The sequence below is a fragment of the Zootoca vivipara genome, chromosome 12 (genome assembly GCF_965207765.1).
Source record: "Zootoca vivipara chromosome 12, rZooViv2.hap1.1, whole genome shotgun sequence".
In the NCBI taxonomy this organism is placed as follows: Eukaryota; Metazoa; Chordata; class Lepidosauria; order Squamata; family Lacertidae; genus Zootoca; species Zootoca vivipara.
In genome coordinates this window covers 13,876,348-13,898,787 of record NC_142595.1, presented here as the reverse complement: position 1 = coordinate 13,898,787, position 22,440 = coordinate 13,876,348, and the positions used below count along the sequence as shown (strand labels likewise).

At 47.0% G+C, this 22,440-nt stretch overlaps 1 protein-coding gene across 7 annotated transcripts in view; it reads right to left on the bottom strand.

Annotated features, from left to right (window-relative positions):
* The window catches only part of NSF (N-ethylmaleimide sensitive factor, vesicle fusing ATPase), a 102,953-nt gene that overhangs the window by 35,880 nt on the left and 44,633 nt on the right, over window positions 1-22,440 (bottom strand). For all 7 annotated transcript variants that reach the window (XR_009558435.2, XM_060281087.2, XM_060281088.2 and 4 more), the window contains exons 8-11: window positions 20,520-20,675; window positions 7,135-7,334; window positions 4,007-4,172; window positions 716-790 (exon numbers count right to left, since the gene is read on the bottom strand). Coding sequence is in view for 6 of the 7 variants with exons in the window: in XM_060281087.2 (XP_060137070.1) it covers window positions 716-790; window positions 4,007-4,172; window positions 7,135-7,334; window positions 20,520-20,675 (597 nt within the window). In the remaining variant the exon portion in view is untranslated. The remainder of the gene's footprint in view (window positions 1-715; window positions 791-4,006; window positions 4,173-7,134; window positions 7,335-20,519; window positions 20,676-22,440) is intronic.

Here is a 22,440-nt window from a genome sequence, read left to right as displayed (position 1 = left end):
CTCCAGATGTTTTGGCTTACAACTCCCATGATCCCTAGCTAACAGGACCAGTGGTCGGGGGAGATGGGAATTGTAGTCCAAAACATCTGGAGGGTCGAAGTTCGGGGATGCCTGCCTGTAAGGTCACCTTCTGAGGCCCTTCTGTAGGTGACCCAATAAATGAATTAAGGAAGACAGCTACTAAAGAGAGGGCCTTTTCAGTGGTGGGACCTATGCATTTCAGCATCAGATGAATATATTTTTATTCACCAAGGCCATTTGGGGTGGAAATGGGTTTTTTAAATAGTTTTTTAATATCATATGCACTGCTGTTTCCTCTGTCATTTTATCTTGTGATGTTTAACTCTGTTCTAGATGTTCGTTTTATATTATGCATTTTTAATATTGTAAACCCCCCACTGAACATCAGGAAGTATAGAGATGAAGTAAATAAATGAACTAACCCCAGTTCCCCATGACACCCAGGCTTGGAGAAACTGTGGCTTACTTAAACTATGGTTAACGAGAACAAGCCAGGGTTTAAAATCACAGAAGCTTACAGCCTCCTCCTCCGGCATGCAGAAAGCAGCTGGGAAGGTCAGCAAAACAAAACAAAAAATGGCGAGAATGATAACTTCTATGTACTCATTTGCAAGTCTGCTCAAATCGAACAAGTTTTTGGTTCTTTTTCTGGTTCATCAGCCTGTGGCCATGAGCATTCCCTCGACTTACTTACCAATCTCCATTTTCACCTCCAGTCGCCCAGGTCGCAGGAGAGCCTCATCTATCAGGTCCGGCCTGTTGGTCATTCCTATGTATCAGACAGAAGCCGTTAGTAAAAGCATCAAGAGCAGCTTCAATAGCTTGAGCCCAAGGACCACTGTCACCCCTTAGCCCCTCTTTGTAGAGTCCCCGTTTCCCCAAGGACAAATGGCGATGTGCAATGGTTCCTTCGAGAGGATGAGGCAAGAGCCATTTCAAACATTACAGCTGAGGATGCTTTGCTCACACATTGGAGGTGTTTGTGGGGGTGGGGGTGTCTATCTATTGATCAGAATGTGTGTGAGCCAGCAAGCTCACGGGGCTAAATTGCAGCACATCCAGCAATACAGTCGTACCTCGGCTCCTGAACGCCTTGGAAGCCGAACGTTCCAGCTCCCAAACGATCGAAAAACGGAAGTGAGTGTTCCGGTTTACGAACGTTCTTTTGGAAGCCAAACATCTGATGGGGCTTCAGCGACTTCCGATTGGCTGCAGGGGCTTCCTGCAGCCAATCGGAAGCCATGCTTTGGTTTTCGAATGTTTCGGAAGTTGGACGGACTTCCGGAACGGATTCCGTTTGACTTCCAAGGCACAGTGGAACCTCGGTTTTCTAACATAATCTGTTCCAGAAGGCCGTTTGAATTCCGAAACATTCGGAAACCGAGTATCAAAGGGACACCAGCAAGTTCAATGGGGGAAATTGAGAAATGCGCCTCAGAAGCCATTTGACTTCCGAGGCATGTTCGAAAATGGAAGCATTCACTTCCGGGCTTTTGGCATTCAGCTTCTGAAACGTTCGGCAGCTGAGACGTCCAAAAACTGAGGTTTGACTGTACCTAAGATTCCAAAAGATGCTCTGGAGATGTTTAAGCAGCAGAGCACTGCCAGCTGCCAGCTGATGTTTGACTGCTTACACAAATAACACCCCCCCCCCACACACACATGGTAACATGCAGATCACTCCTTGGACAGCCTTTTAGGATTAAGAAGTAAAGGCTTCTCTTTGCTTCTTTGAACAGACAAGGCAAGGGAAACTACTGCAGCTGCTTCACCCCTTACATTTTTAGTGCATCTAAGACTTAGCCCATTATTTACCGTTTTGTCCATTCTATGACTCTCCCAGAGCAAAGTGTCTCTCCCACCATGTGTCTCAATGCACGGGGAGATCAATGCATTATATATGGCAGGCTTCCTCAAACTCGGCCCTCCAGATGTTTTGAGGCTACAATTCCCATCATTCCTGACCACTGGTCCTGCTAGCTAGGAATCATGGGAGTTGTAGGCCAAAAACATCTGGAGGGCCGAGGTTGAGGAAGCCTGATATACGCCATATGCACTCAGCGGCAAGCCTGTCTATATTTTCTTCATTTATTTCTAAGCTCTTATGCTTCCTTTGCTATTAAGACCGTGAGGTCCTTGTGTGTTTGGAAGTACTGCAACAACCTATTTTTAGCCCACAGGAAGGAACAAGGTATAAATATTAAGAAATAAAGGTGAGTCATCCTACTGGGAAGTTTAGGTAGTATTCAAATTTACCCTTCCCTTTCCCCACCCTTCCCCAACCACTACTTGGTTTGCTTCCTCCTCTGCTGAAATTTACAATCAGAGCACAGCCCTGCCTTGTTCATGTTACTCTCCTGTTTCTTGCAAAAGGGTTTTTATTTCAGTGTTTTATTTTTTATCCTACACAATGCCAAGAGATTTTATTTTACGAGGTGTCTCGTAAAACAGAAATACAAACCAAGGTGCCAGGTACAATTATGGTGCTATAAGGATAATAATAATAATAATAATAATAATAATAATAATAATAATAATAATAATAATAATAAATAATGTTATAATAAGAAATAAGAATAAGCATTCTTTTCTCGCAAACCAGGCATTAATCAAGTAGTCTTCAAACTGAACCATCTAGTATTTGTACAAGTCCTTCCCTACAGTTCAGCAAAGGGGCAGGGCAGAGCAGAAATGCAGGAAAGTCGGGCCAGAGTGAGCTAAGACAGTCTTAGAATATTATGCGGAGAGATGCTTTCAAGAGCAAACACGAACCAGGAGTGGGCAAGATATTTGGCATTGAGGAACTCTAATATTATGAGCCATGGGGTTGCAGCTACCTTGTTTAATACCATGAGCTTAGTTTCAGGTACAGACTACATTGTTTTCAGGAACATTTTATGGATGGGGGTGGTCTCATGTTTCAATGATAGTTCTGCCATTGAAAAATCGCAATAATCAGAAAGGTGGGGGGGGGGGACATAATTGGGCATTTAAACACAGCACATCTTTTTTTGATAATGTACAGTCGTACCTCAGAAGTCAAACAGAATCTGTTCTGGAAGTCCGCATGACTTCCAAAACGTTCGGAAACCAAGGTGCGGCTTCCGATTGGCTGCAGGAAGCTCCTGCAGCCAATCAGAAGTTGTGGAACCAGCACCAGATGTTTGGGATCCAAAGAACGTTTGCAAACCGGAACACTCACTTCCAGGTTTGCGGTGTTTTGGGAGCCAAAACGTTCAACTCACAAGGCGTTCACAAACCAAGGTACGGCTGTATTTTGAAAGGAACAGGCCTTTTCAGAGACAGCATCCTCTTTTGTGGATCTCCCCTTCCAGAGAAGCCACCAGGAAACCTCTTGATGCTTTTCTGATGGCTCCCTAAAACATTTATTACAGAAGGTAGATCAAGATTTTAGCTGAAATCTATTTTAATCTCACTGTGTCTTTTGGACCGGTTTTATCGCTTTTATTGGCTTCTAAGCGCTTTACAACTATAAAATCAACTATAAAATAAAAACGCACAACAAACCAATTGCAACAGAAGAACAAAACATTCACAATTACAATGCACAATAAAACCATAAATGGCTTTACATTGATTTTACTGTCAGTTATATAATTTAAAAGCTTCCAATGCCTCCTTAAGTGTCAAAAGGGTGAGTTTAAAAACTGGCCAGCATTTTCCTCGTCTACCGCAAGAACTGCAAAAACCTAGGGATTGGAATAATCCATTTAGGAATGAAATCATTCTTAAAACTGGAAGTAAATATCAGTCAGTCTCTATCCACCCAAAGCAAAGCTTGGCCATAATCCAATTTAACTGCTTGCCCGAGGCCACCTTCTTGTGTATTTCAGGTACCCTAAAATCCGAAGATTAAGACATTCAAACAGCAAATGGTGCCCAACACAAACCTTGCAGAGTCTACGCCCGACAGGAAACTACAGCAGAGTCCCCCACCCCAAAACAGAACAAATAGCTTTCATACCAATGACCAAGATGTTGTTTAGCTGCTCGACCCCATCGATTTTTGACAGCAGCTGGTTCACAACCGTGTCGTGGACGCCGGTGCTGCCCGCCATGCTCCCGCGTTGCTTGCATATGGCATCGATTTCATCAAAGATGATGATGTGGACGCCGCTGTTTGCGCCAAGCTAGCGAAGAAGAAAAACAGAACCGTGCCAGAGATCAGTGACCCCCAAAAGGGCTGCTCCTTCTTTTTCCTATCTATTTACAGGATGAGCTTCGGGGGGTGGGGGAAACTAACTTCTACATAATAGGCCCCTATCCAGGAATGCAAGAGCTTGTGCAAGCTAAGCACAACACATACTGGAACACCACAGCGTTATAAAGTTTATTGACTTTTACATTTTGTCAGGGGCTGGACTGAGAAGGAGTGGTGCCCCCCCCCCCCGTTCTCCTGAACCTTCCCGAGAACAGGAGGACAGTATAGATTTAGAACAGTGGTTTGCAGAAGGACGTAGTTCAGAGGCTGCAGAGGGGAGAAGCTGAGAAATGTTGGGAGAGGAACAGCGAAAGGAAGAAGCACTGGGGGAGAGACAGCTGACAGTGTCTTTGGAAAGCATTCCTCAGCCCCCTTCTCCTAGGACTAGGCGTGCCTTGAGAGTAGAAGAACAGAAAACTCAGAGGCAGAAAGCTCAGATCAGCCAGCGCAGGGATGACGTAGAATGGGGGGGGGGCGACTTTACTAAGAGCAATGCCATTATTTAATAGAGACTGTATTCCTTCCTCTCTATCTGTGAATACAGAATAAATTATGCGGTAAGAAGTCTTCTTCTTTATCTGCTTTTTGGCTGCCACTGGGGGAGGGAATGGATTCCTTGAGCCCTGACACATTTACACCCTGCATTTCTTCGGTCACCAAACACAAACGGGATATGTGTTTGTGATTCCCAGGTGTGTTCTATCACCCAGCAAAGCACTGACCAGATCAAGACCTGCTTGCCTTCAACTAGAAGGTGGCCTCAGTTGCTTTCAGACCATACGCTGGACCACCTCTGCCTCCCAATGAGGCCCCTGAGATAGCATCTTTTGACAGTATGCTACATCCTAGCTAAAGTCGTCTCCAGGGAGCCTATACACAACGGATTTCAAGAATTATCAGGGCCAATTTAATGTAATGTATGAGTTGAGAGCATGGGGGGGGCGGACACTTGTTCAAGTTTCAGCTCAACTTACCATGTGGCCATAGGAAAATCACCCTATGCAACCATAACATGGGGGTGATGCTATCCTGCCTTGTACAGTTGTTGAAAGGACGGCTGTGGTTATGTGCAGCATTTATGATGAGTTTATTCCTAGCATACGAGGAATGAACACCAGCAACTGGGAAACACTGGTGTGCGAACGCTCCAATTGAAGATCAGCCTTTACCAAAGGTGTCATGGGCTTTGAAGACGCTCGAACTCAGGATGAAAGGGAGAAATGTGCTAAGAGGAAGGCACACTTGGCAAACCCTCACCGTGATCAACTCCCGCCCGGAAACCTATGTCCCCACTGTGGAAGGACGTGTGGATCCAGAATTGGCCTCCACAGTCCCTTACGGACTCACTGTTAAGACCGTGTTCATGGAAGACAATCTTACTCGGCTACAAGTGATCGCCAAAGAAGAAGAAGAAGACCCCTAGCAAGAGTTTCAGAGCAGTTCTAGTTACTGCAGGCAAATGCGTAAGGATATACAGTGGTACCTTGAGTTACAAATGCCTCAGGTTACAAATGCTTCAGGTTACAAACCCCACTAACCTGGAAGAGAACTTTGCCCCAGGATGAGAACGGAAATTGTGTGCTGGCGGCGCAGCAGCAGCAAGAGGCCCCATTAGTGAAAGCACACCTCTGGTTAAGAACAGTTTCAGGTTAAGAACAGACCTCCGGAACGAATCAAGCTCGTAACTAGAGGTACCACTGTACTAGATAAAAAAAGGACAGAAGATCTTGCGAGCGGAGTTTACCATATGTACATATGGAGCTTGCTGTTATATTCCATGTACAAACCCCATCCTAAAGATTTAGGGTAGGTGAGCAACGTGTTGAATCACAGGACACCCAATTACACCGATCAAATTCCATTTTGTTCCCTAGTGAGCTACTCTTTTCTTTAGAAACATTTTAAAACGTTGAGGAGCATTCAGAAACTGCACCCGTACGGCCGCATAAAGTAGTACGAATCCACTTTGCTTCAAGATCCTTCAGCCCAGGCAGGTCCGCACAGCTTCAGTGGATTTACAGGGGAAGGGAATGCCAGAACTCAGGACAGCCACTGAGAATAGCTGTTTCCTGCATCACCTTTTGTGCACATACTCGGTGGAACTGACAGCAGCTGTAGTCCAAAACATCTGGAAGGCCCTTGGTTGGTGGAAGCTGTTCTACACGTTTGCCTAGGAGCCGTGGATCGGATACCAGAATGTGCAAAGAGCAAAGCCCTTGAACAGCCCCAGGCACCCTTTGATGCTTTGAAGCTATACAGAAATCTATTGCAGAAGCTTAATGGCCGTGCCTCTTGGGTTACCACCACCCAAAGCATCTTTGGGTGTCATGAACCAGTGCAGCTGCTGCTAGACCCTGGAGAGATAGCTGTCAGCAGAAACCTTCTTTTCCTCCCATGACATCTATTACAGTCATACCTTGGATCCAGAACGCCTTGGCTCCCAAACAAGTCAGCTCCCGAACGATCGAAACCCGGAAGTGAGTGTTCCGGTTTTTGCACTATTTTTGGAAGCCGAACGTCCGGCGCAGCTTCTGCGCCTTCCGGTTGCCTGCAGGAGAGCTTTGGTTTCCGAACGTTTTGGAAGTCAGACGGACTTCGGAAACGGATTCCGTTCGACTTCCAAGGTATGACTGTATTATAATGCAAGTCATATTCACATTGGTGAGTTTCCCCCATTCCTTCTCAATTCCACACCCACTGCTTGTAGGGGCAAGAAAACTGGCAATGCAGTGATGTCACCCCACACGTTTTGCAACAGGAAAACAGGAAAGAGGGGAAACAAAAGATGTGACAGCCATGTCTGCTCCATCATGTCTGATTCCAGCAGGAATCTTCATCCAACTGCATCTTATTCTTTCATTTTTTTTGTTTTTTTTCAAAAGGCAACTTACCCTCTTCTGTTCTTCTTCTGCATCTGCGAAGAGCTTGCGAATGTTGGCCTCTGACTCTCCAACGTATTTGTTGAGGATTTCCGGCCCGTTCACTATTTTCGGCTCTCTGGCATTCAGCATCTTCCCAATCTGCCTGGCCATAAGGGTCTTGCCGCAGCCCGGGGGACCAAACAACAGGATGCCTTTGACGTGCTTGCAGCCTGGAAGGAAAGAAAAAAAGGGGGCAGCTCGTCATGAAGTCAAAACAAAGGTTATTTCCTGGTTGGAGGTAACCAAAAGAAAATGCCACGTTCTACAAGGGGCCGCTGAGGAAGACCATTCGAAAAGGGTGATCGACAGAAAATACAGCAGCTGAGTTGGCAACTGGTACCCATATCAGATCTTGATAGTATTTCATAGAATCATAGAGTTGGAAGAGACCACAAGGGCCATCCAGTCCAACCCCCTGCCAAGCAGAAAACACCATCAAAGCATCCTTGACATATGTCTGTCAAGCCTCTGCTTAAAGACCTCCAAAGAAGGAGACTCCACCACACTCCTTGGCAGCAAATTCCACTGTCGAACAGCTCTTACTGTCAGGAACTATTTACAGAACTATATTAGCTACCTGGGGCAGATGAGGCTCATTCAGCTGAGAATGTAGCTCATCTAAGAGAAGGAAAACTCTGATCCTAAACCTCCACTGCCTTGCAGGACATCTTTGGGAGAAGACAAGGCTCAGGAGTAAACTCTACACAAATCCGGAGTAGAGCCCATAAAATGGTTGGGTGGCACCTTGTACGCCTCCTTCCAGCAACTCCTGCAGCCAAGCTGGTGCCAAATGTATTGCTCTGCTTTCCTTTGGACCACATCAGTGAGGCTGAGAGGGAGGGTCTTGTTGTCTGGGCAGCCCAGGAACTCCATACACCTTGCCCAGGCTTGCGCCCTGGAGAGGTCACTTCGGTGCTGATAACACAACAGTTTGACTTCACCCCCAGAGGCACACTCCATGGTTTCTTGAGACAGACGGGTGCCAGCAACAACTATGCTGGCTACCAATTAAAGGCACACGAGCTGTTCGACAGTGGATCAGTCTCTCTCAGGCTCTCCTTCCTTGGAGGTTTTAAAGCAGAGGTTGGATGGCCATCTGTCATGGATGCTTTTGTTGAGATTCCTGCATTGCAGGGGGATGCTCTAGATCAGGTATAGGCAAACTTGGCCCTCCAGATGTTTTGGGACTACAATTCTCACGATCCCTAGCTAACAGGACCAGTGGTCAGGAAGGATGGGAATTGTAGTCCCAAAACATCTGGAGGGCCGAGTTTGCCTATGCCTGCACTAAATGAACCTCGGGGTCCCTTCCAACTGTACGATTTTGCAACCCTTCTTTGCAAGCTCCTTTAGGCGGTTGGAGAATGGATGGTGGCTAACAGATTGAGGTTGAATCCTGACAAGACAGAAGTACTGTTTTGGGGGGACAGAAGGCAGGCAGGTGTGGAGGACTCCCTGGTCCTGAATGGGGTAACTGTGCCCCTGAAGGACCAGGTGAGCAGCCTGGGAGTCATTTTGGACTCACAGGTGTCCATGGAGGCACAGGTCAATTTATCAGCACCATCTGGTACACAGGCTGAGACCCTACCTGCCCGTGGACTGTCTCGCCAGAGTGGTGCATGCTCTGGTTATCTCTCGCTTGGACTACTGCAATGCCATCTATGTGGGGCTCCCTGTGAAGGTGACCCGGAAACTACAACTAATCCAGAATGCAGCAGCTAGACTGGTGCCCGGAGCGGCCGCAGAGACCACATAACACCGGTCTTGAAAGACCTACATTGGCTCCCAGTACATTTCTGAGCACAATTCAAAGTGTTGGTGCTGACCTTTAAAGCCCTAAACAGCCTCGGTCCAGTATACCTGAAGGAGCGTCTCCACCCCCATCATTCTGCCCGGACACTGAGGTCCAGCACCGAGGGCCTTCTGGCAGTTCCCTCACTGCGAGAAGCCAAGTTACAGGGAACCAGGCAGAGGGCCTTCTCGGTAGTGGCGCCCACCCTGTGGAACGCCCTCCCACCGGATGTCAAAGAGAACAACAGCTACCAGACTTTTAGAAGACATCTGAAGGCAGCCCTGTTTAGGGAAGCTTTTAATGTTTGATGGATTACTGTATTTTAATATTTTGTTGGAAGCCGCCCAGAGTTGCTGGGGAAGCCCAGCCAGATGGGCGGGGTATAAATAAAAATTATTATTATTATTATTATTATTATTATTATTATTATTATTATTACTGGGGATTGAATCTGAGATCAAGACATATGCTCTACTGCTGAATCATGAGAAATACACTGAAGCCAACATGAAATAGCAGCAGCTGATTATTCCCTGCCGATCTCTGGGATTGCTATCCACTTGATATTGAGTGGTATCTGGAATGGTACCTCACGGCGCTACAGCTCCCAGGAGCAGAACCAAGGCAAACTTGTTCCCTGGTTTGGAAAGGCCGGTGTGTAGCTCTGAAATGGGCTGAGTCACAGTAGCAAATGTGATAATACTGTTGACATTTGTGAGTTGTTGTTGTGTTTTACAAAAGAAAAAGAAAAAACGATTCTCCTTTCCTATTGCCTTGATGGAGAGTTGGATAACGAAAATAAATTATTAGTCAGCTCTCAGGCATTCGAGAGAGACAACCAGAAAAGCAAATATACACACAGTGTATAAATGGGGGAAGGAAAGGAAAATATCACTGGAGGTGAAAGACTAATTTTACACATGAACCAGCAAGGTGGTGATAAATTAAAAGTGATCCTTGTCAAATTAGTGTCAGGGTAGAGCCGGTTAATTCAGCATACTGGGGGAACACGATCTCTTGTGTAGCCAAAAAAACAGTGAGGCGGGATTTGAATGATGAGTGATGCCAGCAAAGGGGAATCCCAGCTTGCCGAGACGAGAGAGGCTACGGAAAGGCTACGAGCAAGTTGGGGCAGATTTCGCACAAGCAGGCTTAGGGAATTTCTGTTGTCAGGCAAGCCAGATGGATGTAATCCCTTGCTGCTGTATGCTAGACCCCTTGAAACAGGAGGCCACACGGTTCGGTGAAGCACCCAAAGGCTTCACTTATTTGAGACCCGCCATTATCAGACAACTGGCCAATAACAAGAATTATTGTGAACTGATCTGCATACATAGTCACACACTCTTCATTGCTGGACCAAAAGGTTATGCTTAAAAACCTGCTCCTTGCCCACCACAAGACTACGCTCTTAGCATCAGAGAGGGGATGTGCTCCCACCTGTACCTCTCAGAAAACAGTCGTTCACTCCAGCAATAGCTTCACCGCTAAAGGACTCTACTCCAGAGCTGTCCATGTTGCCAACTCAATAGGGAGTGAACAGAATCGTCAGTGCAGACAATACAAAACGGTGGCCGTTGAGCGCTAAATTATTGGTGGAGTAAGCGACGGCTCCTTGGGCACACAGGGATGACGCGTCAGCAAGTGAAAATTCTAGTAGATCACAAGGAAGTCTACTTCAAAGACTGGTCCACATATGAGAGGAGCAAGTCACAGCAAGAGGGAGAGACTCCCTTGGCTTCTTCAGCAGCCTGCCTCAACTCATTTCTCTGATTCTGGACTGCTCTCTGTCTCAGCCTCTTCCTGCTCACTAAACCCTTGCTGCATCTTCAGCTTCCAACACCTTCGTTTCCCATTCTTCTCCCTCTGACCACTCATCGCCATCCCACCACCAGTCCCCTGGCTCTGAGCCTTCTTCCCCTGGGGGTTCCCTTGGGGGTTTCCAATCTGCTGCCTGCCCCCACTCCTCTGCACCCAGCCAGTCCATAACAGCAACACCAGGTTTCCACAAAGCACCTTGTTCAGTCACCAAGGCTCCGTCCTGTTTCCAGCAATGGCAGCTATGTACCTTTGGGACACCCACAGACTGGGCAGGAAGGCAACAAACCTCCCCACAGCTTACAGTACTGAGAGGTATACTGCCATAGCTCAGTGGCAGAGCATCTACTTCAATCCCTGGCGTCTCCAGGTAGGGCTGAGAGGCGCTCCAGTCTGGAAATCTGCCATCAGTCTATGTGGACAACACTGAGCTTGATGGACCTAAGGGGTCGGACTCTGTGTAATGTGGGTGGGCGCTGTGAAACCACTGAGCCTCTTGGACTTGCCAATCAGAAGGTCGGTGGTTCGAATTGCCGCGGCGGAGTGAGCTCCCATTGCTCTGTCCCAGTTCCTGCCAATCTAGCACTTCAAAAGCACACCAGTGCAAGTAGATAAATAGGTACCGCTCCGGTGGGAAGGTAAATGGCGTTTCCATGTGCTCTGGTTTGTCACAGTGTCCGGTTGCACCAGAAGCAGTTTAGTCATGCTGGCCACATGACCCGGAAAGCTGTCTGTGGACAAACACCGGCGCCCTCAGCCTGAAAGCGAGATGAGCGCCGCAACCCCAGGGTCACCTTTGACTGGACTTAACCGTCCAGGGGTCCTTTACTTTTGACCTATACCGCCCTACATCTGCAGGTCTCTGGGTGGTTCCAACATGAAATCACAATATAAAAACACAAAATGCACAATAAAAACAAAAACAACCCAATCATCTCCTCTCTCCAGCTAAGTCCTAGCATTACGAGGACAAAAGCCATGATCACAACTCAAAAGTGGCCCGGTGAAACTGATTTGCCACCTTCTGTTTAGCTGGAGATGCCATCCGTTAAACCTGGGACCTTTGAGAGAGACTAAGCATGTGCTCTGCCAGTGGTCTTGCTTTCCCCACCCCCTCACCTCTTCTCCACCTGGAAAGCATCCCTCTAAAAATCGCGCCCACCTGGCCAACATGGGAGGCACTGAGAACACGGAGACAGGCTTCCATTCAAAATAGGAAAGTGATGACAAACTTGGAAAATGTCACGACTCGAGACTGCGGCGTGGGCTCGTCCTGCAGCGAGGCAACACTTGGCTTCGTAGCTTATCTCCGCTCCGGGAGAAAGGCAGGCAGTGTACCCAAATGTCAGCGCGGATAACAAAGAACCTTACAAAACTCACCCTCTTCCTCTGGCTGGGCATTTCTAAATGCCTCCGTCTAGCGCGAGGACCATTCCCCACCGAAGGTCACTCGCGTTAACAGGGCACCAGGGTTATCGAGCGGCTTTTAATTACTTGCTCACCCGCTCACAACAGGAAATAAATAAACCAAACAACGAAAAAAGAGCAACAGATAAATCAGGGGACAAAGACAACGTTGTCATCACCATAGCGGGCTCCCCACAAACAAAGGAATTCTCAGCAGGTTGACATATGGTGCAAATTAGACGGAGACAACCGTACTCTCATTGTATCTTGGGAAACTGGTCTGCAAAGGTCAACTTCAGGTGCCATTCATGGGATTAGCTGCTCCCAACCTACCCACCGACTATTCCAGTCTTTTCATACCACTCAGGTGCATGCATAAGTGACATTTGTAGGCTGGGAATGTTGCTCAGTGGGAACAGAACAGACATTATTTGATAATTTCGTCAACCTACAGGTGTACCCACAAACAGTAGGCACTAAAATGGGTTGGGGGGAGAGCTGGGAGATGCTACCATTTAGACAGCGTCATTATTGTACATAGCATTGTACAGAGTTTCATGAGGTTGGGGCCTCCGGCCTTTTCATTTTATAATCTATAATTTCAACAGTGCAGAAGAAAACAGGTGGAGGGGCAGAGACGGTCGAAGATGGTAAGGGCTGAATATGAGCAAATGCAAACTTCAGCCTGGTTGTAGTTGGGGGATTAAAATTAAGGGGTTAAGCCAAAAGGGAACTCATCATTTGGTTTATCTGGGCATGCCATTTGTAGGCTGCCCCATAGGAGAAAGTTCTCTGGGTGGTGCGCACAGGAAAATAAGTCAACACAAATGAAATAATAAAAGGCAACAAAACACACCCATTTAATACACCAGAGCAAAACAAATCAATTAAAAGCAGGGGCCAGGTGAACTGAACGGCTAAAGCAATATGATGAACAGCAGTACAATCTGTTGGGGCGGAAAGAAGGTCTTTGCCTGGCATCCAAGAGAAGTATGTATCAGACGGGCATTCCACAAACTGGGAGCCACCACTAAAAAGACTCCATCACTCACAGCCCCCTATCGTATCTCACTTGTCTCAAGATACATGCAGGGAGAGGTAAACTTCCAAGTACCAAACTAAAAAGGGATTTAAATATCAAACCCAGCACCCTTTGACCTGGGCCAAGCAATGGAGCCAGCGCAGATGGCAAAGTCCTGCCAGGGCATTCCATAACACCATCCCAGTTAGCCCTCTTGCATTCACGGTCTGTGCCCTGTTCTGATTTTCAAATTAGACATCATTGGCGTCCGACGGCAGGGGTCAAGAAGCGGAACTTCACACCACACCACACCACAGTGCTGTGATATCATGCATACGTTTTACGCAGGAAGACAGTAACTGAATGAGCGGCGGCTGTTTCTGGTGGTTGTCATGCACTTAGCGTAACGTCTATTGACCTCTAGTGTTACGTTTTATCCTAAGACCACCTGCAGGAAAAGTTGACAAAGAAGGAAGATGAATTGGAACCAACGGACCTCTAGGATTTATGTGAACTGCAGAACAATTATCTCCTTCTGATGGAATGTGGGGGAGATCAGATTAAAGCAGGAATTCTTAACACACATACAGAAAAGCCCTGGGCTACGAAGTAAAAATTGCACACATTTTTAAAAACACACACACACAGAGAGAGAAACTTTGAGCCCAAAAGTGGGACTCAAGGCTTGCTCGCTTAAAAAATAATAATAATAATAACTATGTTTCATCATGTAATTTTAGGCTTTTAGCAAAATTGCAGCCGCAGAGGAGACATGCCAGCAGCCTCATCCACTAAGAGCTTGAAAATGAGAAGGCGGCCGAACAGCTGCTTGAAGATTATAGGAAAGGCCACCAGCACGGGAATGGGTTGCAGCTCGCCGAGGCTTAAGTTTCAGCCATCAATTGCAGGCAGCATTTTAGGCATCAGGACTGGCCCTCATCGTTGGCCAGCTGTCAGCCAATGTGGTAAAGGTAAAGGGACCCCTGACCATTAGGTCCAGTCATGACCGACTCTGGTGTTGCGCGCTCATCTCGCATTATTGGCCGAGGGAGCCAGCGTACAGCTTCCAGGTCATGTGGACAGCATGACAAAGCCGCTTCTGGCAAACCAGAGCAGCACATGGAAACGCCGTTTACCTTCCCGCTATAGCGATTCCTATTTATCTACTTGCATTTTGATGTGCTTTCGAACTGCTAGGTTGGCAGGAGCTGGGACCGAGCAACGGGAGCTCACCCCATCACAGGGATTCGAACCGCTGACCTTCTGATCAGCAAGCCCTAGGCTCAGTGGTTTAACCACAGCGCCACCTGGGTCCCTCCAGCCAATGTGGTACTTATGGTCAAATAGAGAGCCATAAATTCAGTCCCTCTCTCTTTCTCCATCTCCTCTGGAACAAGAGCGCTGAGACACACTGGCTGAACGTAACACAAACCAATTGGCTAACCATGGTTAGGCAACCCATGGAAAGGCCCTGAACATTTGAATCCTGCTCCTTTGTACAAAAACATGCTGCTCCCCGCTTCCCATTGGGGAGCTAGGAGCCGGTTTACATATAATGCTAAGCCAGAGAAGAGTTCACTGCTGCCCCTTCTCCACTTCTGCAGCCTCTAACCAATGTTTGCAGTTTACAGCTTGTGGATTGCCGGGAGGGTGTGAACCACAAGCCCTGGTTTGGACAACACACGAAGCCAAACCATAATTTAGCTTCCAGCGGCATAGCCAGAGGATCGCGGGAGGAGCACAGCAGCTATGATCTCTTCTCCAGGAGCGATCACGTTTGAAATAAGCCACGGTTTAGCTTAGCATTACAGACAAGGGCCAGAAGCTTGGTTTTAAAGTAAACGGTGAGGTGCCAAAGGATTGATTTGATAACAGAATTTAGCTTCCGGTCTAGTATTTTGCTATGCAAGAGCAACTACGCTGGAAGACAAAATCTCTGCAGGAACCAGTTCAAAGGGCTGTCTTACATTTGGCTTAGGATAGGTCGTGGAGCACTAGCGATTCTGTCACTGTAACCAGCCACTATAATAAATGAGGACAAACAGGAATGTCCCAGACCTTAGCTGGTAACCCATACTTGAAATGGAAGGAAGCAGAATGGGACAAGTCACCGTAGGCAAAGCACAAAAACACCCAGCCCAAAATTGTTTTAGGCTGCTACCCAATTCAATCTGAATGCTCCCTTTCCCCCTCATAATTGGGGGGGCAAACATGGCTGAGGAGGAGAACCCCTCCATTGTCCCAGAGGATGGAAACTTTGCTACGTTAATTACCACTAGGATGGTCAGGGATCCATCCTCCTTCCTTCATTTTTAGGTACCCCATATAGAAGCCAGCAAGTCATGGATGCTGGAATCTGCCTCTCTGGGCTCTCTCTCAAGTCCAATCTGGAAAGCAGCAGAAGGTTTCTGGTTCCTTTAATAATCAACATATGAATTATGGCAAGATCTTCTATTGACTAAAACCTACTGTGTCATCAATGTCCATGAAACTTTATTCCGTGATGGATTTATTCGCATTATTGCCACAAGAAATAAGCACGGCTACCCATTCTCTTCCAGAATTTGGGGATGGGGCTCAAGACAACTCAGTTACTTCCGAGTTTTGCTCTGTACTCTTGTACGACACCTGGTCATTTTATTGGGAGCTGTGTGACCCACCAGGGGCCAGATCTGCCTGCCTCCACCTCCGCCAGCCTTAAAGGTAAAGGTAAAGGGACCCCTGACCAATAGGTCCAGTCGTGACCGACTCTGGGGTTGCGCGCTCATCTCGCATTATTGGCCGAGGGAGCCGGCGTATAGCTTCCAGGTCATGACAAAGCTGCTTCTGGAGAACCAGAGCAGCACATGGAAACGCTGTTTACCTTCCCACTGTAGCGGTTCCTATTTATCTACTTGCACTTTGACGTGCTTTCGAACTGCTAGGTTGGCAGGAGCTGGGACCGAGCAACGGGAGCTCACCCCGTCACAGGGATTCAAACCGCCGACCTTCTGATCAGCAAGCCCTAGGCTCAGTGGTTTAACCACAGCGCCACCTGGGTCCCAGCCAGCCTTAATGGCACCCAAAAACCCACCACCTCACAGATGCGGCAAGCCGAAGCTGATTTATAAAACTCCTTCTCTCCTCCCCCCTTTCATAAGAGCTAGTGGAAACCATGCTGAAGCAAACAGCAATGCAAGATCGGTCGATCTGGCCAAGCTGCACCTGGCATGTTTATTGCTGCTCACTTGTGAGGCACAAGAGCAAGGAAAGGCAAGAGAGAGAGAAAACACAAAAGGGGTTCTTGGGGGGGCGGGAGAGATCTGCGACTGCTACTTTGTGCAGGGCTGAGGAATGGCTTTCTTCTCCTTTCCCTCCCTCTCATGAATTATTACGGCGGACCTGAGCAGATGTCAACCTGGCATCTGAGCCCTGAAATATAGTTGGAAGAGCAAGTCATAACTAATGCGCGGGGGGGGGGGGAGGATGAGTGTCAGGAAGCGGCACTTTTCTTCAAATTTCAGATAAGCTCCTTTCGCCTAAGGGAGGCCTGTCGAAGAAGAGAAAGGGAACTGGGATGGAAGGCTTAAAGCTCCTCTTGCTAGCCAGCAAGCATCCAATTTGAAGTGGGCCGTAGCATGTTGGGGAAGAAGCGTTCAGCAGAGGCAAGGTTCGATCCCCATCAATGTCATTGTCTTGGGTTTGCAGGAAGGATCCTCCTGTTCAGGTAGGGTAACCAAGATGTTGCTAGACTACAACTCCCATCATCCCTGACTAGGGTGTGTACACTCAGAGGCTGGACCTCCAAACCGTCCTAAATATCTTCGCAGAAGCTGACAAAAAGCTTGGCCTGTCGCTCGACATCCAAAAAACCAAAGTGCTGCACCGACAAGCACAAAAACAACCCCTCTGCAGCGCCACAAATCCAAGTCAATGGTGCAGCGTTGGAAAGTGCCGATCACTTCTTCTACCCGGGCAGTTATCTTTCCACAAAGGCTGACATTGATGCCAAAATCCAGCATCGCCCGAGCTCTGCAAGTGCAGCTTTCTCCCGATTGACGTTCAGAGTGTTTATGGATTGGGACATTCACAGGGAAACCAAAATGCTTGTTTAGAAAGCTATTGTACTACCAAGCTTACTGTATGCTTCTGAAACATGGACCACTTATAAACGCCATCTCCAACTGCTCAAAAGATTCCATTAATGGTGTGTCCGAAAATTTTTACATCACGGAAGACAGGCAAACTAATGCCAGGATACTGGAAGAAGCAAAGATCAGCAGCGTCAAAGCAATGATTCTTCAACATCAACTTCGTTGGACTGGTCATGTTGTGCGGATGCCCGATTATCGTCTTCCAAAGCAACTACTACTCTATTCCAAATTTTAAAATGGGAAGCGTAATGCTGCTGGTCAACAAAAGAGGTTTAAAGACTCTCTCAATCTTAAAAAAAAAAAGTAGTATAAACACCAACAACTGGGAAACACTGGCCTGGGAGCGCTCCAGTTGGAGAACAGCTTTTAGCGAGGGTGTCAAGGGCTTTGAAGATACTCAAACTCAAGACAAAAAGGAGAAACGTGCTAAGAGGAAGGCACACACTCACCGGATTCAACTCCTGCCCGGAAACCTATATGTTCCCACTGTGGAAAGTGTGGATCCAGAATTGGCCTCCACAGTCACTTATGGACTCAGTGTTAAAACCGTGTTTATGGAAGACAATCTTACACAGCTACAAGTGAGAAGAAGAAGAAGAGGAAGAAGAAGAGGAAGAAGAAGAGGAAGAAGGAGAAGGAGAAGGAGAAGGAGAAGGAGAAGGAGAAGGAGAAGGAGAAGGAGAAGGAGAAGAAGAAGAAGAAGAAGAAGAAGAAGAAGAAGAAGAAGAAGAAGAAGAAGAAGAAGAAGAAGAAGAAGAAAGGGATCCCAGCAAAATCCAGAGAGCGCCGTGTTAGATACCCCCCTCTACTAGAGAGTTGGACTCATACCCTGATGCAAGTGAGAACGTGCTTGTACTAAATGAGATAAAGCAATTACTATATGAAGAAAGAGAGAGAGAAGAGGGCTGCTAGCTGCATCTCTGCCATGAGCCACTGCTCAGAGCTTCATTTCATCCTTTCAGGCCTTCCTCGTTGTCTTCTTCCACACTCTAACACAGAGCTTTCCAAACTGTGCGTCGCGACATGTTACTGTGTCGACTGCAGTGTGTAGGTGGCACTGTGGTCTAAACCACTGAGCCTCTTGGGCTTGCCGATCAGAAGGTCGGCGGTTCGAATCCCCAGGACAGGGTGAGCTCCCGTTGCTCTGTCAGCATAGCAGTTTGAGAGCAAAAGCACACCAGTGCAAGTAGATAAATAGGTACCGCTGCGGCAGGAAGGCAAACGGCATTTCCGTGCGCTCAGGCTTCCATCACGGTGTCCCATTGCGCCAAAAACTGTTTAGTCATGCTGGCCACATGACCTAGAAAGCTGTCTGTGGACAAACGCCGGCTCCCTCGGCCTGAAAGCGAGATGAGCGCCGCAACCCCATTGTCCTCTTTGACTGGACTTAACCATCCAGAGGTCCTTTACGTTGTAGGTGTTTCGCACCAACGCTCCTACTGGGGCTGGAAAGGGGCTAGTTTAACCTCTGGTTTGCTAGTAAAACTGAATTACTGCATCCTGAAATGATGCCTGTCTAAAAAGTGTGTCACCAACATGAAGAGTCTGGAAAGCTCTACTCTAGAATCGTAGAATCATAGAGTTGGAAGAGACCACAAGGGCCATCCAGTCCAACCCCCTGCCAAGCAGGAAACACCATCAAAGCATTCCTGACAGATGGCTGTCAAGCCTCTGCTTAAAGACCTCCGAAGAAGGAGCCTCTACCACACTCCTTGGCAGCAAATTCCACTGTCGAACAGCTCTTACTGTCAGGAAGTTCTTCCTAATGTTTAGGTGGAATTTTCTTTCTTGTAGCTTGAATCCATTGCTCCGTGTCTGCTTCTCTGGAGCAGCAGAAAACAACCTTTCACCCTCTTCTATATGACATCCTTTTATATATTTGAACATGGCTATCATATCACCCCTTAACCTTCTCTTCTCCAGGCTAAACATACCCAGCTCCCTAAGCCGTTCCTCATAAGGCATTGTTTCCAGGCCTTTGACTATTTTGGTTGCCCTCCTCTTGTTCCAGCTTGTCAGTATCCTTCTTGAACTACTTGTCAGTATCCTTCTTGAACGGTAGTACTCTAACCTCACAAGGTTGAGGTTAAGAGCGAAGGGTGCCTCCAGTTACGTGCCTCAGGTTACAAACCCAATCTCACTTACCTGGGAGTAAGACCCACTGAGTTAAATGGGACTCCTGAGTAGATACAGTTAGTGCTGCAGGCTCAGACGTTTGGATGAATTCTGAGTTACGGGAACTGGCCAGCCAAGAAGCTGCACTGAGCAGAGTGGGTTACAGCTCCCCATCTTGTGGCTTTGGTTGTTCAGAGGGGGATCCCATCAATTTAACCCTAGCAATTCAAGATGTTTTCAGCGGCTGCCGTAACCAACGGGAGGAGCCTTTCAGTTCCATTTTGGTGCCAAACCAGGTGAAATCCCTAGGGCTCGCCTGCAAGAGTTGCACAGAAGGAACCTGAAGCACAGTGGGAACCCGGCAGGCCATAACTGGCTGCTCAGCTCTGGCGTATAATTTGATTTTGCCTGGAACCAAGCACTGCTCCAATCTCCACTTCCATCTTTATACTCCATGAAATCAAACCCTGAAAAAATGACTGCCCTGTTTTGTTTAGCTTACCACTGCCTAAGGGAGAGGGGCAAAATGCTGTAATATTAGATAGTTCTCATGGCTTGCATGTCTGAGTTTTCCTGTCACTTCTCTCCTATCTTAGTCAGCTCCTATTTCGATACCTGCCCACCCCCTTTGTACATCACCATCCGTGGGAAGCGGGCGGCGCTGTGGTCTAAACCATGGAGCCTCTTGGGCTTGCCGATCAGAAGGCTGGCAGTTCGAATCCCTGCCACGGAGCTCCCGTTGCTCTGTCCCAGCTCCTGCCGATCTAGCAGTTCGAAAGCACACCAGTGCAAGTAGATAAATAGGTATTTCTGTGCGCTCTAGTTTCCATCACAGTGTCTCATTGCGCCAGAAGCGGTTTAGTCATGCTGGCCACAGGGCCCAGAAAGTTGTCTGTGGACAAAGGCTGGCTCCCTCAGCCTGAAAGTGAGATGAGCGCTGCCGCCTTTGACTGGACTTAACCATCTCGGGGTCCTTTACCTTACCTTTTACCTTTACATCGTCATCCTTTGTGAGACCCCCCTTGTTCACCATTGTGGGATTTCGTTCACCCTTAGCTTTGGTACTCACCCATCTGCTCCACAATCTCAGGTGGGAACACTCGGGAGGCAAAGGCCCGCCGGAAGATGTCAGAGAACTCCTTATCAAGACCCCCAATGCCCATCTTCTCAAAGTTCCAGTCAGGGTTGATGATCGACTGGCGATTTTCCCTGGTTTTGGATTTGCCTGTAGGAAGGGAGAAAGGGGTCAGCTAAGGACGACAAACTAAATCAGCACATGGAAATGTTGCAGAGTTCTGTTTCCTCGGTGCAAGATGCTAAAGCAAACTTCGAACACAGTGCAGAGTGAGTGAGAGAGAGAGAGTAGAGGTTAAGAACAACAGCCACAAATTCAGGGCTGGATTAAGACCTTTAGAGCACTTAAAAGATTTTGGTGCCCCCATATATATCTAATTCAAAATATAAATGATAGTAACCCATAAAGGAAATTTCTATTTTTTGAAATGAAACAAAGCCTACTTTCACTTTATTTACCGTATATTTGATAAAAAAATTCTCCTACTTTTTTTCTAATTGCAAAGTCTTTGCTCAGATTGTCAAAACTAATCTTACATAACACATCTGCTTCCATACTTAGTAGAGATAAGGCCTCGAGCCTGCCTTGTTGAATAGTTGTTCTGTTGGGATTTTTAATATACTGTCGTACCTTGGAAGTTGAACAGAATCCGTTCCGGAAGTCCATTCAACTTCCAAAACGTTCAAGAACTAAGCTGTTCAAAAACCAAGGTACGACTGTACTTCAGCTGAGAAAATGAACGTTTAGATGAACTATTTGTGACCATTAATGTAAAAAACCTGGCAATGGGAAATTTCTGTGGTGCCCCTCTTCCCCTGATGCCCTAAGCACCTGCTTATTTTGCTTAATGGTTAATCTAGCGTTGCACAAATTACCTGTTCACATCTCAGTTCAGCCTTGGATCTGCTGAAAGGACCCAGGAAGGCAACCATATGTCAGCTTCAGCCCCATAGTACCAATCTAACGTGGGGATTATAACCCCGATGTACTTTCAGAGTTGTAAAGTTTACAAAGATGTGTGCTAAATGCATTCCATATTTAGAAGGAGGGGGGAGAACTGCATAGGAAAGGATCGATCCTGATGCCTGGCAATTAATTTAAGCAATTCATCAAATACTTGCTAACTTGAGGGTGTGGAAAGGAGCGTTCTCTTCCATGGAAGAAAAAAACCCACCAAGCACCAGGAGCCCAATACACTCCTGTCGTTTTAAATATACTTTTAACTGCAGCACAGGGAGGCCACAGATGATGTAGAACACGTAGCAGTTGTTCCTGGTCTAGATTTCACGTTGAGAGTACTGTAAGTAGAAATCAATACCGCAGTAGTCCTGACATCAAAGGGGAAAGTGGGTTTTTGTTTTATTTACTTCTTTGGGAAAGGTAGCTAGCAAGTCCTATACACATCTACTCAGAAGCAAGCCCCATTGCATTCAATTGAGCTTACTCGAAGGTAGGTGAATACAGGAATGCAGCCTAAATGACTCAAGAGACTTTAAAAATTACAGTATGTTTGGTCTTTTAATTCTAATTCTTATAACGGTGGCATATTACTATTATATTTTAGAATTGACTTTCAACCGAATGCATAACGTTTCACATTTGTGTAACACTTAAAAACCCTAAAAACAATAGAGTCATACTTTGGTTGTCAAACGCCCTGGAACTCGGAACGTTTTGGCTCCCCAACACCACAAACCCAGAAGTGATTGTTCCGGTTTGCAAACATTCTTTTGGAAGTCGAACGTCCAATGGGGCTTCTGATTGGCTGCAGGAGCTTCCTGCAGCCAATCAGAAGCTGCGATTTGGTTTTCAAATGTTTTGAAAGTCAAACGGACTTCCGGAACGGATTCCGTTTGACTTCCAAGGTACGGCTATACTATTTTCTTCTGAAGAAAGCAAACCAGTTACTATCTTT